The 20271-nt window shown below is 36.1% G+C and overlaps 1 protein-coding gene across 10 annotated transcripts in view; it reads left to right on the top strand.

Moving 5' to 3' along the window:
- The window catches only part of Ube2u (ubiquitin conjugating enzyme E2 U), a 104843-nt gene that overhangs the window by 5471 nt on the left and 79101 nt on the right, over positions 1–20271 (top strand). For 6 of the 10 annotated variants that reach the window (XM_047531222.1, XM_047531386.1, XM_047530982.1 and 3 more), the window contains 4 exons: positions 361–458; positions 4169–4289; positions 11774–11822; positions 19431–19519. In XM_047531222.1, the coding sequence (XP_047387178.1) occupies positions 361–458; positions 4169–4289; positions 11774–11822; positions 19431–19519 (357 nt within the window). Of the gene's footprint in view, positions 1–360; positions 459–4168; positions 4290–11773; positions 11823–19430; positions 19525–20271 lie in introns of all 10 variants that reach the window. The other 4 variants (XR_007105867.1, XR_007105843.1, XM_047531307.1 and 1 more) reach the window with 2 other exon arrangements.

The following is a 20271-nucleotide window of genomic DNA, read 5'->3' as shown; positions in this document are numbered from 1 at the left end:
ACTCTGTTACCATTTCCAGCCAATAGGAAGTGGGAAAGAAAAGAAATGAGAGTAAAACATCTTCACTGAAAAAAAAAGATCCAGAAATTGCACACTTATATCCCATGATTAAAACTTAGTCGCATGATCACATCTTGGTAGAAGGAATACTGGGAAAAACATGATGGGCACCTACGTAATCAGCTAAAAACAACATGGGAGGGGGCGGGGACCGGGAATGGGCATAGTATTTTGCATTAAAGAGAAGAAATAGAAAGGAAAAGTAGTTGCAAATAATTTCCTGGTTTATCATTCTGATATTTATAAGTTTTAAAGGATAATATTATTAGAGATCAATATTAATATATTATTTTAATACAGTAGACCCATATACTGCTCAGCCCTGTATAGATTTTCTGAACGACCCCAAGAAGTGGAATACAAGCTACACATTGAGCAGTATCTTACTTGCCCTACAGGTAAGAATAGATTTACTATAATGCTTTCTTTATTAACCCATTTATTCAAACACAAGGATCAAAATGTACAATGCATATTTAAATGGTTAAAGGATTTGAGCAAGCTTATGTAAATCAACATTCTATATCTGGACACAAAGTGGACTTTAAGTTACAAAGATTATTATTTTAATTTGAAATTGTAGTTAAGGCCCTTTACAACCAGAGAATACACATTTTATAATGGAAGAAAATAATGGTTTGAATGGTTTCAATTGTGGAAATATAGTCTTAGGTTTTCTTTTGGCTCCTAACTTTATTTCCTAATATGAAACAGATTTTTCAGATCTTTCCTCATTCATGAACCTTGACTTCCTCAGAGAGGTGAATCACATGACTATAACTTAAAATGTTTGATTTTATCCTGTGTTTCTGACAGTTCTGGCTACTTTCTCTTATAAATGTTCATATCAAACTCAGTAAATGATTAAACCAGGGATTATCTCCTCTCCTTATATAGGAGCCTGTTTCCCAAATGCCACCCTTAACCCCTAGGACCTGTGGTCCCTAGAAGCATTACCTCTGTTTAATGTTACTCCTGACCCTTAAAAGCCCTCCTTTCTCTTCGTTGCTAAAATCATTTCCATGACATTTGTTTTGACTACTCGGATCAGGTTTAGCAATATTCTATCTAGGGACCTACTTATCATTAATAAAATCTGGAGATAAACTTAACTTTTGATTATCTGGAATATTTGGAGAACAAAGTATTTTGACTTAATTGAATTTTCTGAGCAGAATTATAATACAAATCCCATTTCTTCTACTTATTTTTGAAAATAAATAAAATAATAGTTAATTTTCCTATCTAGTCATCTTAGTATACTGAGTAAATTGTATTCTTTTAAAAAGATTGAATGTCCAATTCAATCATTCTTTTATTCTACAAATATGTATTGAACCTCTACTTGTCTGAGACTGTATTCTGGGAAAGAGACATTTGAGCAAAAATTTTAAGGAAGTGAGTGAATGTAATATACAGGTGTCTGGGGTTGATCTTTTGAGTTCCTTCAAACTGAGACATATTCCTCTATCTTCCATCTGAACTATAGTCTATCTTAAGAATGATAAAATTGAATGTTCCCAAAATGTAGTGAGTGATGGCAAACTGAATGAAATGGTGAAAAATTTGAATTGCAGAATAATTTAATAAAAGGAAAATTGGGGTGGGGTTCTACAATTGCTTGCCTTCAAATCCTATTTCTTCCACTTGATATCCTTGTACTGTTGGATTAAATTTCTTTATCTTTCCATACCTCAATTTCTTTAGCAATGAGGAAGGCAGTTATTAATAGCTGTATCATGTGAATTTGAGGTAAAATTAAGGAGTATCTGTAAAGGTACTTAGAACTGTGCCTACTTTATGAAAAGAGCACAGCAGATAATAGAAAATATTATGATTATTTTTACTATTAAACAGCCATGCAAAGTGACCACAAATTCTTACTGGTCCCATTTGGTCTAGTGCACAGATACTGCAGATAAGCAGAAAAACCAGTAGGCAATACAGTTACTCACCTTTTTAAAAAATTTTTTTAGTTGTCAGTGGACCTTTATTTTATTTATTTATAAGCAGTACTGAGAATTGAACACCGTCCTCATACATGCTAGGCAAGCGCTCTACCACTAAGCCACAACCCCAGCCCCCACTCATCCTTTTATTTTTCAATATATTAATAGAACAAATATGTCACATCACAGAAGATTTCTAAGATAATGTAAAGGGAAAGAAAAATCATGGATAATCATAAAGAAAAATTCTAGCTCATATTGTTATTAATATATCTCCCCTGGAGAGCTTTATTTTTTAAAATTTCAAATTACATAGCTAATTTAAAAAGTGGATCTTTTTTACAATTTTAGCAGGGTGTCTGATTTATACATTTTAAAATACACTTACATACCAGTTCTTAAAAATCATTAAATACATGTAATAGCTTGTGTATACATAAGGTGAATAGGTCTTAGGCCTAATGGTTAATAAGCAGACTACTGAATAAACTTTTCCAGCTGTGCTTCTCTCAGTAAGATTATCTCTCCAGCCAAAGACCAAAAGTTTGCTCTTAAAGATAAGTTTCATCTGCTTCCCACCCACTTTGAAAGGTATAGTCCAATCCACACTGAAGTCTTATTTCAGTAATTATAATATTCTTGGAAGTATGGCCCAAATGTGTTTTTCAAACAGGAAAACTCAAGTAACAGCAGACAATTCTAGTTGCTTTGGAAACACCAGATGTCAAATGACTGCTTTCATTATTGTAAGATTGCCATAATTTCCATGACTTTTAAGCCACCGTTATCGACTTTGTCCTGCATCTACGTGTAGGTATTGTATTAGCAATATATACAGTAGTAGTAGTTTTAATTATATTTTATTATATAGTTTGATGTCACATAATGTTCAAAATACTGAATTATTGAATAAATGTTTGCAGTTATGGGTAAGATAATTCAGAGGTGCCAAATAAACAAATTATGGTCTAGCAGAAGTATTCATTTTTAATTCTTACTGGTCCCATTTGGTCTAGTGCACAGATACTGCAGATAAGCAGCATTTTAAAGAGTTCCCTTGAGATGGCCATCCTCCAGTTATTCAAACACTAGACTAGGTACTACTGTGAAAGCACTTGCAGATGGAATTATGGTTACGAATCAGCTGACCTGAAAATAGGAAGGTTTTCCTGAATTATGCAAATGAACCAAAGTAATCATGAGCCCTCAGCAATAGAAGAAGAAGGCAGAAGAATCAAAGAAAGGCAGTGGAGGGAGAAGGGATGTGGGTGAAGGGAATGTCAAGATTCCAAGCAAAAGAAGATCTGTCATTTGACTGAAAATGAAAAAAAAAAAAAAAAAGTCTGTCATACCATTGTGGTCTCAGATCCTCAGAGTCCAGTGCAAGGATTGAAGATAGGTCTCTAGGAGCTCAGGGTGACCCACATGTAACAGCCAATAAACAAAACAAACAAACAAACAAACAAAACTAAATTTAGCTCACACTCTGAGTGAGCTTGGATGCAGATTCTTCCCAGAATCATCAGATAAAGCCCAGGTGTCACTCTGATTTCAGTCTTCTTAAATCTGAAGAGAAACCAGTCCAACCAACCTAGTTTTTCCACCTACAGAAATGTGAGATAATAAATTTCTATTGTTTTAAAACTACTATATTAAAATGCAGTCTGTAAAATATAAATAAATAAATAAATAATAAAAAAACACTAAATTTATAGTAATTATCACAGCAGCAACAGAGAACTAACACAGATACTATATTAACCATGACCTGGAGGGATACTGACGTGTGAGCAAGCACAAATGTGCCTGTGATCTAATGTGGTCTTGTGTTAAAATGTGAAGTTTTATTTCTTAACCTTACATAACAGAAATGTTTCAATATTCCCTAATGTTTAGTTCCATCTACTCATAAATCCAATTTAAATTTATATGACAGGAAGAAATGTTACAGGAAAGAACTTTCAACTCGCTTTGATCCTAGTTTAAACCAAGATAGATCAAGAGTTTCTTTAGCATACAGACTAAGTTGTGCTATCTTTATATTGATCTCCAGGTCTCTACAAATCTGCTTGTTGAGAGTTGTATGTATTCGTTTGTCTTTTTGCTCTGAGAAAAAGTTTACTTAAAAAAACTTCCATACATTGTGTGTTTTCTTTTAGGTTATGCTTTCTTACCCAGTGTTAGAAAATCCAGTGAACTTGCAAGCAGCCCAGATGCTGATTAAAGATGAATCTAGGTACAGAAAAATAGTTCGAAGGCTTTTCCTGGTGCCATTACAATGTAAGAGAGCTGACTTGTTATTTGGCAACTATCATTTATACAATAAGCATTTAAAGCAAATAAATGATCTGACAAATAATTGTTATAGAAGGGAATATTTGAATGTTATGGAGGGGAATGTGTACTCCATTTTCAGTGATGAAATGGTACTAAGATCTCTTCTACTATAATTTTTTGTCTAATCAGTGATCCATTTTTAAAGATCAGCAAAGATTGGAAGCTCAGTGGCTTTACATGTTGTGGTCATAAGGATGGGGATGGTGCCTGCCCATCATAATATGATATCTCTAATATCTGTAATGGATAGTTCCCAGACTACCTGCAGTACCCTAGATGTTTTTCATGTGGACGTACTTTCCTCTCAATTAACAAAACACTCAGCATTATCTTCTAGAGTGTTCCCTCCCAGGTATTCCTTCTAATAGGCCCTACCTGAAGCTCTCCAAATTCTGCTTTAATGTCCAGTGTTTTTCTGATGCCTGGTATTTCCTTGTGATTCTTGACTTTCGATCCATTGTGCCTGTGCTTTCCCTCCAGTTAGCAGAGCCCAGAGGGCTTTCCCCACAGGTGAGAGCTGTTCTTTCCTTCCCTGACCCTCCTTCTAGTGGCACACAGCTACCTTGCATAGCAGCTGGTATCATTACCTCCCCAATCACTGGACCTTGATCTTTACTGGTATCTTTTCTCTCATATTTCTGTTGTCTCTTTTTCTAGTCCCCTTCTAGGACTCCTGCACCCCTTTCCCCTAGTCCATTAGCTAGGTCTGTACAATTGAGGCCAAGTTCAATTCCTTCTCTTTCACAGGACTTTTGGGTTGGATGCAAATCAAGCAATATCGATCAGGCATCTTGCCCAGTGTCTCCAAATATGTCTTGGTTTTTCTCAAAGTTTCTCAAACATTTCCAGACATTTTTGAGGTTGATCTGTACACAGAGAGCAGTACTACTTTGCTTGAACCACATTTCTGATTCTACCAGTATTCTCTAACATTCACTGCTGTATCCTCTGGAGAATAGTACTGGCTCTCAGTAAATATTTGTGGGATGAATAAAGGAATGACACATACCACATAACCTTTCACTGAGACCTACGGTACTAGCATTACAAAGAAACATTCTATATAACAAAGTTATATCTGTATTTCTGGTGAATGACAATTTTAAAAACTGGTTCTAAAGAATTTTCTGCAATAAGTGATTCTGCACGATAGACTTTGGTTTTGCCTGGCAGAAAGAAAAGGTGGGAAGAAACCTGAAGGGAATTCAGTCCTTTCTTTTGTCTTCCACAGGTAGACATCAGCCTTTACTTCTTTCAGATCTCCAACTTTGCTAGAACACCTTTCAGAAAAGCAGCCCACATTACCACACTGTCCAGGAAATGAGTGACAAGTCAAATAATACTTTGAGAGTTTTCACTATATTCGCCTTGTATGTTGGTGAAATACCTGGAAATATAATAGAGTATTTAAGTATCAACTTGTCTGCCATCTTGACTAGACCAGGAATGGTAGTGTGGGGTACCAGGAAGAGAACAATTTTCCACAGCTTCCTAGAGAGTGTGTCCTAATGTAGTAGAGACAGCAGCTAGGCCTCAGGAATGAGGAAGTGGCAGACACTTGTTCACTCTAAATTAGATGGCAATACTTCTGTGTGGAAAGCTGCATCCCATGAGAATTAAATACTCATAACCTCTTGGGAAATGGTTTACTAGAATTTTAGAAGAATCCTCTCTCGTATTATACATTTAAAATATCAGTACAGAGATCTAGGGAAAGCATAGGAAGAACTATTGTCACAGTTTTAAATGACACAAAACTGGAACAGATAGTTAATTATATAAATTATAATTATAATCGTAAAACAGGATGCAGCTAATTGTATCATCTTGATAGTCATTGATTTTAGAGTAGAACCCTATCCTCAGAGCCTGGTGTAGCCTCTGACAGGAAGTATCACATAAACTTTTGTAGAGTGAGTGAATGAGAAAAAAAATGCATGAACTTAGATCCAGATTTTACTTCACAGTTTACTTAATACTTTCAAACACATGGAATCATCTGATCCTCACAGTCTCTTCCTCTGTGAGGAATCCAAGGATGACTTGATTAACCCAAGGCCACATGGAACAAGCTGCAGTCAGAGCTTCCTTCTAGGCCTTCACTTTCCTGGTGCTTCCAAGTTTAATGGAACAAATGTAAAGGCACTCATTTAGGGTCAAAGAATTAAAATCTGCTAGTACAGATTGGAAGTCTGACTTGATAGCAGAAATGAATTCTATGAAAAAGTTCTTGGGCAGTATTTGCTTAATGTAAACCAGTAATAGAAAAGTACCCTCTTACTAAGTATGGGTTACATAATCATTTCACCCTACTTTGTTTGGAGGGTCCTCATCTAGATTACCCATATATTCAGTTTTATAACATCATGTTTCCTTCTGGCTAAAAAACTGTATATGTTTCACTAATGGAAGAAAAACATCAAAGGCAATTGTAAAAGCTATTTTCAAATATTTGAAGAGAAATACAGAAAAAGAGATTTCTTCTATGTTGCTCCAGAAAACCGAAGTAGAACTACATTGAAGCTAGAAGTCTGTCATATTTCCCAGCCCTTCAAGATTGTAGCCACTGAAGTCCAGAATTTACTGGGTTGGCCCTGCCCTATGTCGAAGCATATCTGGAATACACTGGGGGATTTTTTCCTGTAATCAGTTGTTTGGAATTAACTATGTTATCCTGAGTCTAAGTCTGGTATTTGATATGCAGATGCAAATGCCTCTCATTCCCCAAACTCTTTCCTAACATCTGCATAGCTAGCTAGGTCTTTGCCTTGGTGTATTGACAAGAAGATACCAAGCTCTGAGCTCAGACCCAGTTGATGATGGCCCAATGAGCTTCCCACATCCTTATAGCCTCCTTTCCTTGTAGCCTTGTCCCTGTCTCCCTTAGAGTGTTCACATACCCCTAACTTCCTGGCACAGTCCTGGTGCAATGGTTTCTAGTACCCCTTTTCCCTTGCAGTGTGTACTTTGCACAATAAGTTAAATAAGCCAGTTTGGTGCCCAACTGATCTTTCCTAGAAGTAAACTCCATTATAATTGCTGCATCTTTAATGGTAAAGTCCATCAGCTCCCAGCTGGCTGGACATGAAGAGGAATTCTCTAATAATTCAAGTTAAAATAGTGGACAAGGTCAGATTGGCAGGTAGTTAATCCCCTATCACTAATGGTATTCTTTTATAACTAGTGTTTATTTAGTATTTACATGACTATTTCTCAGGGATGTCATCAAAGAACTTATTTTTTTCAAAAATTTTATGATTCATTGTACACAAATGGGGTACAACTTTTCATTTCTGTGTTTGTACAGGATGTAGAGTCACACCATTTATATATGTACATAGGATAATGATGTTTGTCTCATTCCATTATCTTTCCTTTCCTTCACCCCTCCCCATCCCACCCCTCATTTTCCTCTACACAATCTAATGTTCCTCCATTCTTCCCTTGCACCCTTCCTCCCCCGACCCTGATCTTTCCTAGAAGTAAACTCCATTATAATTGCTGCATCTTTAATGGTAAAGTCCATCAGCTCCTGTTATATATCATCATCCACTTCTCAGTGGCCTTTGGATTTTTGAGATTAGCTTATTTCACTTAGCATGATATTCTCCAATTCCATTCATTTACTTACCTACAAATGCCATAATTTTATTTTTCTTTATGGCTGAGTAATATTGTGTATATATACCACAGTATCCATTCATCTACTGAAGGTCATGTAGGTTGGTTCCACAATCTAGCTATTGTGAATTGAGCTGCTGTTAACATTGATGTGGCTGCATCACTGTAGTATGCTGATTTTAAGTTCTTTGCATATAGGCCAAGGAGTGGGATAGCTGGGTCAAATGGTGGTTCCATTCCACGTTTTCTAAGGAATCACCATACTCCTTTCCAGAGTGGCTGCACCAATATGCAATTCCACCAGCAATGTATGAGTGTACCTTCTTCCCCTCATCCACACCAACACCTATTGTTGCTTGTATTCTTGATAATAGCCATTCTAATTGAGGTGAGATGAAATCTTAGGATAGTTTTAATTTGCATTTCTCTTATTACTGGAGATGTTGAACATTTTTTCATATATCTGTTGATCACTTGTATATCTTCTTCTGTAAAGTGTCTGGGGATATAGCTCAGTTGGTAGAGTGCTTGCCTCACATTTACAAGGCCCTGGGTTTAATCCCCAGCCCCACAAGAAAAAAAAAATCATCAAAGAACTTCTTGCCTGTTCTTAGGAGTTGAACATGGAGGTCTCTCAATTAACTTCTAATTTATACTTCCGTCAGATTATGAAAACTTTGAAAAAAAAATGTCTGGAAGAAGACATTGGATGGCAACTTTGCTTTCTAGATTCTGAGTATTGTTTCTTCCTAATATGTTACAAAAGAATTTCATTTGACCTCTATGGATTTTTAAAAATTTGTCCTTGTGAATTGTGATTTTTGTGTGCTTATATGATCAAATGTTATTTATCTTCTGTTTGTCATGGTTGTTTTGATATTTTAAAACATAGGTTTAAAGAAAAAAATCTTTGGTTGAAGGAAAATATGAGAGTAAACTAAGTAGTGTGGCTAAACCTGAGTTTATTCTTCCTAGCCAATTATATTCCTATAGCTTTCGACAAATAAAGGAAAATTATCTTAGTAAGTTTCAGACATTTCTCTAAATATCCTACAATGCAGTAATTAACAGATGATCAATACTAGAAAAAAGGGAATTATAGAAACATTATGGAGATTATAATGCTAATTTGCATTAAACCTTTAAGAACTTAATAATTATGCAAATAAATTCTGTTCTGCTTATAGTTAGGAAAATGTTGTGATAAGCATTTGATTCTTTTCCAGCTCAAGCTCCAAATTCACTATTTTTCAAAAATCTTCTTAACACTAGAGCAATTTTAAAGAAAATTGTCTCTACAAATGAGGCAAGTAATATAGGATTACAGTTCATTTTGTTTTGTTTTGTTTTTTAGAATAAGTACATATAATTTTTTTTGGTTAGATGTAGGAATGCCCATCCACCTGGAAAATATATTTTCTGGATGTCAGGGGAAAAGAAACAGTCCAATAGCACTGCTCACTTGTTAAAGAATGTGAGTTTTAGCACTGTCATTTAGAATCAATGATTACAGAATTGTTACAGATGCCCTGTTACGTACAGTTATCATGAGATACAGGGTGGTAGCATGTACATACTTTTGCACACTTCTTTTTCCTTGTTTGTATGTTAGTACACCAGATAGCCCAGGAACATTTTAGCAAAGTCTCTAAGTTGCTAAAAATGTTAAATATCTATTTTCTTTTCTTTTTTTAAATTTATTTATTTTGATTCATTGTAAACAAATGGGGTAAAACTTATTTCTCTGGTTGTACATAAATATCTATTTTCTATCAAAAAATATATTTTTATAGCTTCAAAGAACATATAATAGAAATTCATTCTTCTGGAATAGAGCGAGCGAACCTGAGAAGCCCACATCTTTTATCCATGAGTGCTGCCCCCGAGAGGCAACAACAGCTCAGCACAACTTAGCTGTTTCTTCCAGCATTTACCTCTACATTTCTAGGCTCACTCTGTGCTAATATTTCTAAGGTTTTCAATTGTAGATATTATTTAGAGGCATGATCTTATGAAATAGAAAGATTTGCCTATTATGCTTCTATTCTCTCCCACATTTCCTCTCTCTCGTCCTCCTAAAATAGTTTGGTTACATTAATATGACTAAATATTCATCACAAATAAGCAATGAATGATGATCTTTCTTTTCTTTTACAAATGGCCTGATTTTCCATTCCTGTTTTTTTCTCCCCACTATTCTTCTCCTGAACTTTCTGACCAGGCTGTGAAACCACTCCCAGGTAGTCGACCAGTGTTTAATCCGTTCCACTTTCCCCACTTCCTTCCTGGTCCTTCCCATCCTCCTTTAATTCCCAACTGGCAGTTCTCCAGCAAGAATGCTGGGTTTTTCCTTTTGTCTGCCTCCTGGGTTGGAGATCTTGCTCCATGCCTCATTTTCCTTGTGGTTGGTGTGTTCCTTCATTTTGTTGGAGGGCACTTTCCAGGAGTGCCCTAAATACAATTTTGCATTATTTTTTCTGATTATTCTGCTATTATGTGCTCATGGTTTGGCTACAGTTTTAGTTTGGAAATAACTTTCTTTCAGAAATGTAGAAACACTATTCTCTTTCAGTTTCTAGGACTGCTCTTGTGAAGTCTGATGTTATTCAGTTGTCCAATTTGTCACACACAATTCTTTCTTTCTGAAAGTTTTAAAAATCTTTATTCCCAGTGATTGAAAATTTCCCATCAATGTTTCTTAGTTGTATTTTTTGTTGTTTTTTTTCTCCCTCACTCACTGTGCAGGACATTTGATTAGCTATTGAAATCTCAAAATATTATCTTTCAGTTCTGGAAAGTTCTCTTATAATTTTGTAATTTCTTTCCCCTCCATTTTCTCTGTTGTTTCTTTTTTATCTCCTGTGATTTGGACATTAGATCTATTGATCTGATCCTTTAGTTCTTAAAATCAATTTTCTCCTATCATTCATCTCTGTTGTCTCTTGTACGCTCTGAAAGGTTTTTAGAAAAATGTGTATTTATTTCCTACTTTTCTCCTTATTGTATGGATTGTTGGCTTCCTTCATATTGATTTTGCTCAAATGTCTTGTGACCTTTGTCCATTCATATGATGAACATATAAATAATGGTCTGTTTAAAAGATTGGAAACTCTGAATATAAAACAGGATTGTTGATGGTTTTGTTTCATCATTGAGTGAGAATCTGGCCCTTTATTAGGCTCAATTATTTTTCCTGGGAGAAATCTTCGGCCTGTGGAAATGGAGAGAGGCACTTATACTCTGAGAGCAGATCTTGCTGTTCAATATGAATTATTTGACTTTCCCTGGTTTTCTGTCCCTTACAATACTCCTGTTCTGTGCTTAGTACCCTCCAGTCCTGAGTTTCCCTTGCTTAAGAGGTATCTTCTCCAGAGACTCTGGAAATTTCTTCTGCAGATATTAAGCATCTTCCTTCCTGCCTGCAGGGGGTCGTCTGTTCCCATAGAATGAGGGCTTATGGCCTGCAGACTGTACTCTGACTCTCACTCCTCTGTTCAGAGTTAACAGGTAGCTTCAGTTCCTGAGTTACTTCTCAAATTCCGAAGTCCAAATTCTCTTGCTTTTTGTTGGCATCCCCTCATCATGCAGATAGTCATCAAATTTTTAAGACTGTTATTTACCGCTTGACATCTGCTTTCCACCTTGAAATTTTTTCTTGTCATCTTTCTTTTGCACTCCTTGAGGTGTATACCTCATTTTTTTATCCCTTTATTAGCACTTTATTGAGACTTTGGAAAGAGTGCACATAAAGCCATATATTCAGTCTCCAAATAAACCAGAATGCCTTCATATTTTTTTCTTCACAGTGGAAGATGACAGTCTGCAGTTACCTCAAGACCAAGATAAATTGGTCAGGTAAGCTTTTCATTATACATTTCTCTGTCAATTTATTTACCAAAATGAAAATTGATTTAAATTGCTTATATTTTCTATAATCATTTAATTTTAGTTTTTTTAACTTGGAAAAGGGAGTAGATATTTGTTGCTCTTATAATACGTTCTTAAAATGTGTTCAGGAAGAATGTGGAAATTATTGAATTCTTTCTATTGAATTTAAATTGAATGTAATTATATGAACCAGCCTATTATTTTATTTTTAATTTGAAAAGGAAAAGAATGTGTTGTCAATGGAATGAGCACAAATCTTTGTAAATCACAAAACTTCAAGCAATTTAGGAGAAGATTAGGTTCTATAGGAAAATGGTGATAGGACCAAGGCCATTGTACCTTTTAGGAGATAAGCTGGCATTGTGGCACCAATTCAGCCTTGGCCACCTACCTATAGGCAGAATCTCAGGTACAGTCCTGCAGCATTTGCTTTCCTGGGCATTTACCTACTTTATTTTGTTACCCAATCAGAAGTAGAAAACAGCCACTTAGCTAGTGTTGAAACAGTGCTTGATTTAGCTCCTTGAGTGGCCCTAAATAAGAGTGAAATTGGGCATCTTAAGTGCTTTCTGTTTAGGCAACAGTGTTGGAAACTTGCAGGATGATAATGTATAGTCTAGAAAATAATGCACTAGGTTGGAATTCAGTCGAGGCATTGCTGACCCTTAAATGTGTCAATGTGGTGCAAAGCACTCAACTATCCAGCACAGAATAGACCTGGGACAAATAGTTGTCCAATGCATAAACACTGTTTTATCATCTGTAAAATACTGATGTCCCCTAGAACATAAAAAAAGTTATTTCTATATGTAGTTTAGTTATTTACAGTGCCTAAAGATGCAGTGTCAGCATTAACTCATAAGGCAATGAGAACAGACCAGAAGACCTTCTGTGGTCAAGCTTCAGCAGCTCCTCTGAACTAAACCAAGGACAGATGACACCAGAATCAGGTCTTGTGCCATCCTGAACTCTTTAGAGAAGTCTTTAGGTGAAGCTTGGAGCAATAGTCTAGATTTCAGATATTCTACTCTCCTTGTATCTGTTAGGATGCAATTTGTTATGTATTCATGAATTCCAAAGTTTGTGGTACTTATTTTTTGTACTGGAGATTTAACCTAAGGTAATTTACCACTGAGTCACATTCCCAGCCCTTTTTATTTTTTATTTTAAGACAGGGTCTCTCTAAGTTGCTGAGGTGGTTCTTGAATTTGCAATCCTCCTGTCTCAGCCTCCCAAGTTTGTGGGACTACAGACATGTGCCACCATGCTCGGCAGTACATCTGTTCTTAAATTGAACTAATCTATACCTAGTTTTTAGTTTTAAAATAGTGTATTCACAATGAGATCTGGCAGAGATTATTTGGGGATGCTGCTTTGAGCATTGTAGTGGTCTAATGCCATAGGCTTAGAACTTCTCATTACTTCATGAGCTGGAAGAACTGATCTGACTGTAGAAATGTATCCCAGAGTCATAGCCAGACAATTAAAACAGTTTGCAAAAGACATAACAAAGCTCAGGTGAAGTCTGGTTAACTGAGTAGAATATAATCAGGGGAAATCAGTTAATGTTCAGTAATTGAAAGCGACTTGAACTTGTGCTAGTCATCTGGAATGTTTGCCCATGGGATACCACCCACAGTTAATGGAGCAGGTTTTCGTCCATGAGAGACCAGCTATTTCTGTATGTTATTTCAAATGCATTCACTGAGCACATATTCTATGCCAGGCATTGTGCCCCAGTGTTGGGGGTATGCCCCCAAGTAATATGTGATCCTAACTTCATGAGATTTATACTCAAGGATGAAGACCTGTTCTGAAGGGAAGAAAATGCAGGGAGCTAGGCTGACTTTCAGTCCCACAGGAACAATGTAGGAAGCATCTTCCACCAGAGCATGTAGTTGGAAGGTCACAAGGAAAATATCAGGATCATGGTTAGGGAGGAATTTGAGGAATGCTAAGGTCAGATTGAACTATGTTTAAAATAATGAGCAGAAACTTCTTTCCCTGGGGCTTTCATTTTTTTCTAAGCTTTCTCTAGAAACCTTCACTTTTTTTTTTTTTTAGCAAGTTGTCTATCTCTCAAACCATCTCTTTAAAATATTGCAATCCAAAGTTTTATTGGTCCATGCCTGTTTATTCTTCAGTTGCACAAATACAACATGATAGGAGCTACAACAGAAGTAGGATCAAGATGCTGGAGGAGTGCAGAGGAAGAAATAGGTTCTTAAGTCTTGGAAGGGGTTGGGAGAGGAGCATGTAAAGGACAGCTTTCAGGAGGAGGTGATGCCAGAGGTGATTTCTAAATGTGATATAGACACTCATCTGCAGACTTTGGAAACAAGACTTGCTAGGCAGAGGGAGCAGCGCATGCAAAAGCATGGAGATATGAGAAAGCACATTTCCCACGGCCTGGCCCACAGGAAGGTTTTTTGACATCTTGAATAAAAAGTAAAAATGAATCATGAATGCAGGGGCAACCAAAGTGTGAGTGTGAGGAGTTGACATACAAAGTCAGAGGGGGAAAAGGAGAGGAGGATTGGTTGCTAGATAACTGAGAGGAAAATGAGACAGATGCTAAATATAATAGTCCCTGTTTATCCCAAACTATTTTTTCTGCTTTTCATATACATCCATATGATAAAGTTTAATTTACAAAATTAAGCACAGTAGGAGATTAGCAATAGTAACTCATAATAGAACCATTATGATAATATACTACAAATTATGTGTGTGCTCTATCTTTCAAAATCTCTTATTGTACTATACCTATCCTTCTTCTTATGAGATGATACAATGCCTATATGTTAAGATGAAGTGAGGGGAATGCTACAGTCATTGTGACATAGCATTAAGCTATTATCTAAAGGTTAGTTAAACACAGGTACTACGATACTGCGACAATCTGACAATCAAAATGGCTACCGGATGACTAATGGGCAGGTAGTGTATACAGCATAGATACACTGGACAAAGAGACAATTCATCTCCAAAGTGGATGAAGCCAAATGGCACAAGATTTTATCATGCTACTCAAATTATGTGCAACCTAAAACTTATAAATTGTTTATTTCTGAAATTTTCCATTTAATATTTTTGTACCACAGTTGACTGTGGGTAACTAAAACTGCAAAAATAAAACTGTGGATAAGTGGAGACTGCTGCAAATCATTTTTTTCACAGATGACATGATTATGTACATAGTAAAAAATCCAAATGAATATACAAAACTTGAAAATTCATAAGTGAATTTAGCAAGGTCCCTGGATCCAAGATGAATATTTAAAAATCGGGCTGGGAATGTAGATCAGTGGTAGTATATTTGCCTACCATTCGCAAGACTCCAAGTTCAATCCTCAGTACTGCAAGAGAAAAAATTAACTATTTCTATATACTCACAATAGACAAATAGAAAATGAAGAATTTTAAATATAATGTATAACAGTATCAAAATGTAACAAAATATGCACAAGATATCTATACTGAAAATCATAAAATATTTCAGAGAGAAATAGTAAAAGACCTAAAGGGATAGAATGAAATAGTCACCATTAACATCTCAGGAAAGACTAAATATTATTATTATTATGTCAATTCTTCCAAAATTAATTTATAGATTCAATTCAATCTAATGAAAAAAACTCAGCAGTTTTTTTTTTTTCTGGAAATTTGTAAGCTGGTTCCAAAATATATCTGGAAGTGCAAAGGATCTAAAATAGCAAGGCAGTCTTGAAGAACAAGAAGGATTGACACATCCCCAATATCGAGATGTATTGTACTAGAAAACTACAATAAACCTTGCTCTAATTCAATCTTTTTAAGTCAAGTTACTGTCCCTGAAATAGGAATCATGACCAGACAGTTCCTGAACTCATCAGCCTCTCCCATAGAGCAAGCAGTGTGCAGTCTCCTCACAATGCATGGTGTCTGCATCAAGTGGGGAGAATGAATTAGCTATTGAGGCGGCAACCAGGATCTACTATATGACAGCCTTCATTTACAAAACATGTTAATTGGACTCACACCTTGTCGAGTAAAATTTTAACAGGCAGCTAGAGGGAAAGAATTTCTAGATAGAAAAGTTTGCACAAAAATAGAAGTGTGATATTAGGTATCCTTCAGATCTGCAGGAAATTCCACAGGATAGAGCCTCTGGATATAGGGATAAGACTAGCAGAAGAAAAGGTTGCTAATGCTCAGCTTCCAACCTGTAAGTGTTCAGAATTTATCCTATAGAATTAGATAACCAAATGTGGTTTTGCAGTGAGGCATAACAACCTGGAATAGGGAAAGATGTTAAGGAAGCTGTCTAGAGTTAGCCGGAGAAAAACGATGGTGCCCTGATCAAAGGCAATTGAGACCAGCCGGCTCCAAGTGCTGAAGAGCTGCTAAACTTGGCTCTTCTCATGCATGATTTCATTGAATGTTGGCAACACCCGCTTGAGAAAGTTCTGTCTCTCACTTTTATAGATGAGGAAACAGGCACGGAGAGGCTAGGTAACTTGCTCAGATACACACTGCTAATAAGTAGTGGTGCCAGAGGGTATTAACACAGCCCAGCTGACTACAGACCCTGCTCTTAGCCTTGATACCATTAGGCTGTGGTTGGAGCTGGGGCCATCACTTCCATGAGATAGCATTGCCATTATTTTCTTCTTCCCTTAATGAACCTCTCTGGTTCCTTCACTGGTCCTTTTAACTATGAACTGGTTTCTGTTCTTTCTTTTCCAAACACTTACTTAGTCTCTCAGAGGTTGTTTTCCCTAATGGCTTCATCCATCAACCTTCATGTTGATTTGACCCAAATCCCTGTTTTCCATTCCCAATTTCTCATTCACAGTCCTAACGGTCATTTTGACTTACTCGTCTATCCGCTCGTCACCTAAAGCCCATGTCTAAAATTAAACTCATATTTTACTTCATTTTGTCTTGATGTAAAACTAGTTTTCTGGGCTTTGCATATTTGACCCTAACATTCCTTCACCTTTTACGCTGTTAGGTAACCCGTGAGCAGATTCCTCATCATTATTATCTTAGATTCATCTCCTCCCCCTCCTAGCCTTTACTCCCACTCTATCAGTTAGCTCATGCCTGAATTTGTTTCCTAAATGAATATATTCTCCTAGTTCCTATTCTGCTCTACCTTTAGTCCCCCTTATATTAATCCACCTGGTATGCTACTCCCAGAGCAAACTGTTGCTCAGAAACTGATTTCATCATTTACTTACCTATACGAGAACTACCGGTGGCTCTTTGTTACCTAATGAATGAAGATCACTGAATCAGGTCGGGTGTAGTGGTGCACTCCTGTAATCCCAGTGACTAGGGAGGCTGAGGAAGGAGGATTGCAAGTTCGAGGCTAACCTGAGCAACTGAGCCAGTGCCTAAGGGTTTGATCCCCAGTACCAAACAAACAAAAAACCCAAAGACCTGAATCTGCTCTAAACCATTCTCTACATGAATTTGAGGATGCTGCACTGCCCATTTCACTTATTTTTATCAAACTCCAGCTGTTTCAAATTTGAATGCTCCACGATAACCAATTGTCTTAGCACTCTCATCCCTCCCCCAACATCCTCTGTACATGTCTGAACTATGGCAAATGCTGTTCCCCTTTCCGAGGACGCCCTCTTCCTTTTTTCTAGACCCATACCCCAAGTGATTGTTGACCTGATGGATTCACAACAAAAGTGAAAACTCCCTCTCTAACGTCTTTGCTATTCCACTGCTGAAGTGTTCATGCATTGTATTCTCCAAATATCTGGGTCAAACCTTGTAACACTTTATTATGCTAATATAGAAAATTTCCTTTCACTAGTCCAAGTATAAACCTTATTTTCCCAGCAGGATAGCAAGTTCTAATGGTCAGTTCAAAATTATGGCTTCTACTTTTTAAAAGTAGATAATATGATAATAAACAATAAATTCCTGGTTTTGGTTGAAACTATAAACACACATGTATTTTGTGCTGTGTATATCCTTGTAAGTTTAGGAGTTTATCTGAATAATAGTAAAATATAGTTACTATTTCCTATTTTAGTGGGCTATTTCCTCTATAATCGAAAATGCAAACATTTTCAAATGTGTGGGATATTCTGTTTTGTATGTTCAGACTAACTACTGTTATACCTTTTAGGGAAATATTTTTAATTATTCTAGAAGAAAGAAAAAAAAGCCCCTGAAGGCTAACAGTTGAAATTGAACAGTACACCCTTGGGAAGGGAGAGGGTCATGGGTCGTCTTCAAACAGATCAAAAACAACGGAGACGATTGTGCCTGAAGATGGTGTATTTTTTTTTCACGAGACAGTGTGTTGACAGTTTCCTTCCTCTTGGGTCATTGTTGTCTGCTAAATGATCTGTGACAGAAAATTGATCACAAGCTTTTCCATGCAGGAGATATAATGCAGCCTTTCATTTTGTTACCTCGGTTGCCAAATGCCGAAACATTTCGTTGGCAAATTAATGTTAGTTTAGTATATCATTTAGTGGGGTAAAGCACAGCATGCAGCTCTGGAAGTAATAATAGTAATGATTAATTTATCTCTTCCAAGTTTCAGATTTCTACTGAAGTGTGAATGGGAAAGTAATAACACATTTGAAAAAACATTAGTCTTAAAACTAGTCTGTAACTGTTATTTAAACAAATGAATACATTAATACATTTAGATATTTCCCCATTATTTTCAAAATGGTGTCAAATATTTACTTTAAGGTGCCTATGATTCACCTATAAAAACTAATGCTCACATAATTCAATCTAACTGAAAAAGTGTTTCTTTTTCCAAAGAGCTAGGAACTTAAACCATAAAACAAGCATAAGGCATTTTACATTTGATATGTAAACATCTATGTAAGTCATTCAGTTGGTGATTTCACACATCTGAAAATTATCTCTAAGTAATATTTTGTTTATAGATTGTTAAGAATTTCTGTGTTCAAAGGTTTGTAGTAAAGATACTTGGAAATGCAATTGTTTAAGAGACTTTTGTAGTTCCCATTTAATATTTTATAATAATCTCTGCTCTCCTGTTAGAACATAGTTAATATTAACAAAGGGGAGGAAAAATACAGGCAGGAGTATTAGAAAAGACTTGGGGGTGTTTTCTTTTTTGAAAATGACTAGACTCTGTAAAAATAAGACTAAAATCCTGTTGCTTTTTATTCTCTCCTCATAAGAAGAAGGAAGTAAAGGTGATTTTACTGATATTTGACAATTCAAGAAATTTGTTTACTGCAGAGTGAGAAAATGTATAAGAATGATACTTTGTTTAAATTTATTTTTATTGTCAGTCATGAAAGGCAGATGTCTTAAATCTATATTTTTCTTTTTATACAGATGGATGCACACCTACATTTATTATTGAAAAATGATTGAGACAGATTTTCTTTTCTGCTATTTGTATTCATCCAAGGGTGAAATTCTTGTGTTGGATTTACATATTAAAATTGCATGTTAGAATTTGCAAATCAGTCTAATGTCTTATGACAAGATATTATTTGAATGATTCACTCTGATAAACTTTTAAAAAGCAAATTTACAAACTACTCATTGTCTGATTTTTATTTATATTTTCAGATCAGTTAAATCAATCTCATTTAATGATTACTACAAGACATGGTCTACAATAGCCACATCAAAAGCGACAGAATACTACAGAATTCCACGTAAGGTGATCTTGCCTTATCCTATGTCCTTTTGGTATATATTCATCTGTTCATTATTCTCAACTTGTCTTGATTTCAAAGACTAATTGCAACATATCTGCTATGTAAGAGCAATAAGTTTGTCTCCTGGATCTATATACTATTCATTCAACAACTATTCATTTGGTTCCTCTTTTGTGTAAAGCCTTGGACTAAAGTCTGATTAAGAGCCAGAAGGAAGCTGGGCACTGTGGCACACACCTGTAATCCCAGCGGCTCTGGAGGCTGAGACAGGAGAATCATGAGTCCAAAGCTAGCCTCAGCAAAAGCGAGGTACTAAGCAACTCAGCAAGACCTAGCTCTAAAAATAAAATACAAAATAGGGCTGAGGATGTGGCTTAGTGGTCCAGTTTCCCTGAGTTCAATCACTGGTACCCCTCCCCACCAAAAAAGGCAGGAGGAAATATAAGCAATTGGAAGAATAAAGATGAAGTCCTTAATTTTATAAGGTCTGCCTAACTCCCTTCACCCCAGAAAGAAGGCTTTGCAGCAGGAGGAGACTTTAAAATTCTAAACACCATTATCCTCTAAGTCAGAGGAAGTAGTAAGTAGAAATTCAGCAAGAAAACTTAAGAACCTAGGGCTGTTTGATTATATCAGTGTAAGAGGAAAATTCACATACAGAACAAAAAGTGCAAAAGCTAGACACCTTTCTCATTGATTCTTAGATAGCTGTTTCATTGTTTGGATCTAAGTAGGTTAAGACTTTGTCT

This window comes from Sciurus carolinensis, chromosome 1 (genome assembly GCF_902686445.1).
Source record: "Sciurus carolinensis chromosome 1, mSciCar1.2, whole genome shotgun sequence".
NCBI classification, from domain to species: Eukaryota; Metazoa; Chordata; class Mammalia; order Rodentia; family Sciuridae; genus Sciurus; species Sciurus carolinensis.
The sequence above is the reverse complement of the archived record's forward strand: the minus strand, read 5'-3'. Positions and strand labels throughout refer to the sequence as shown.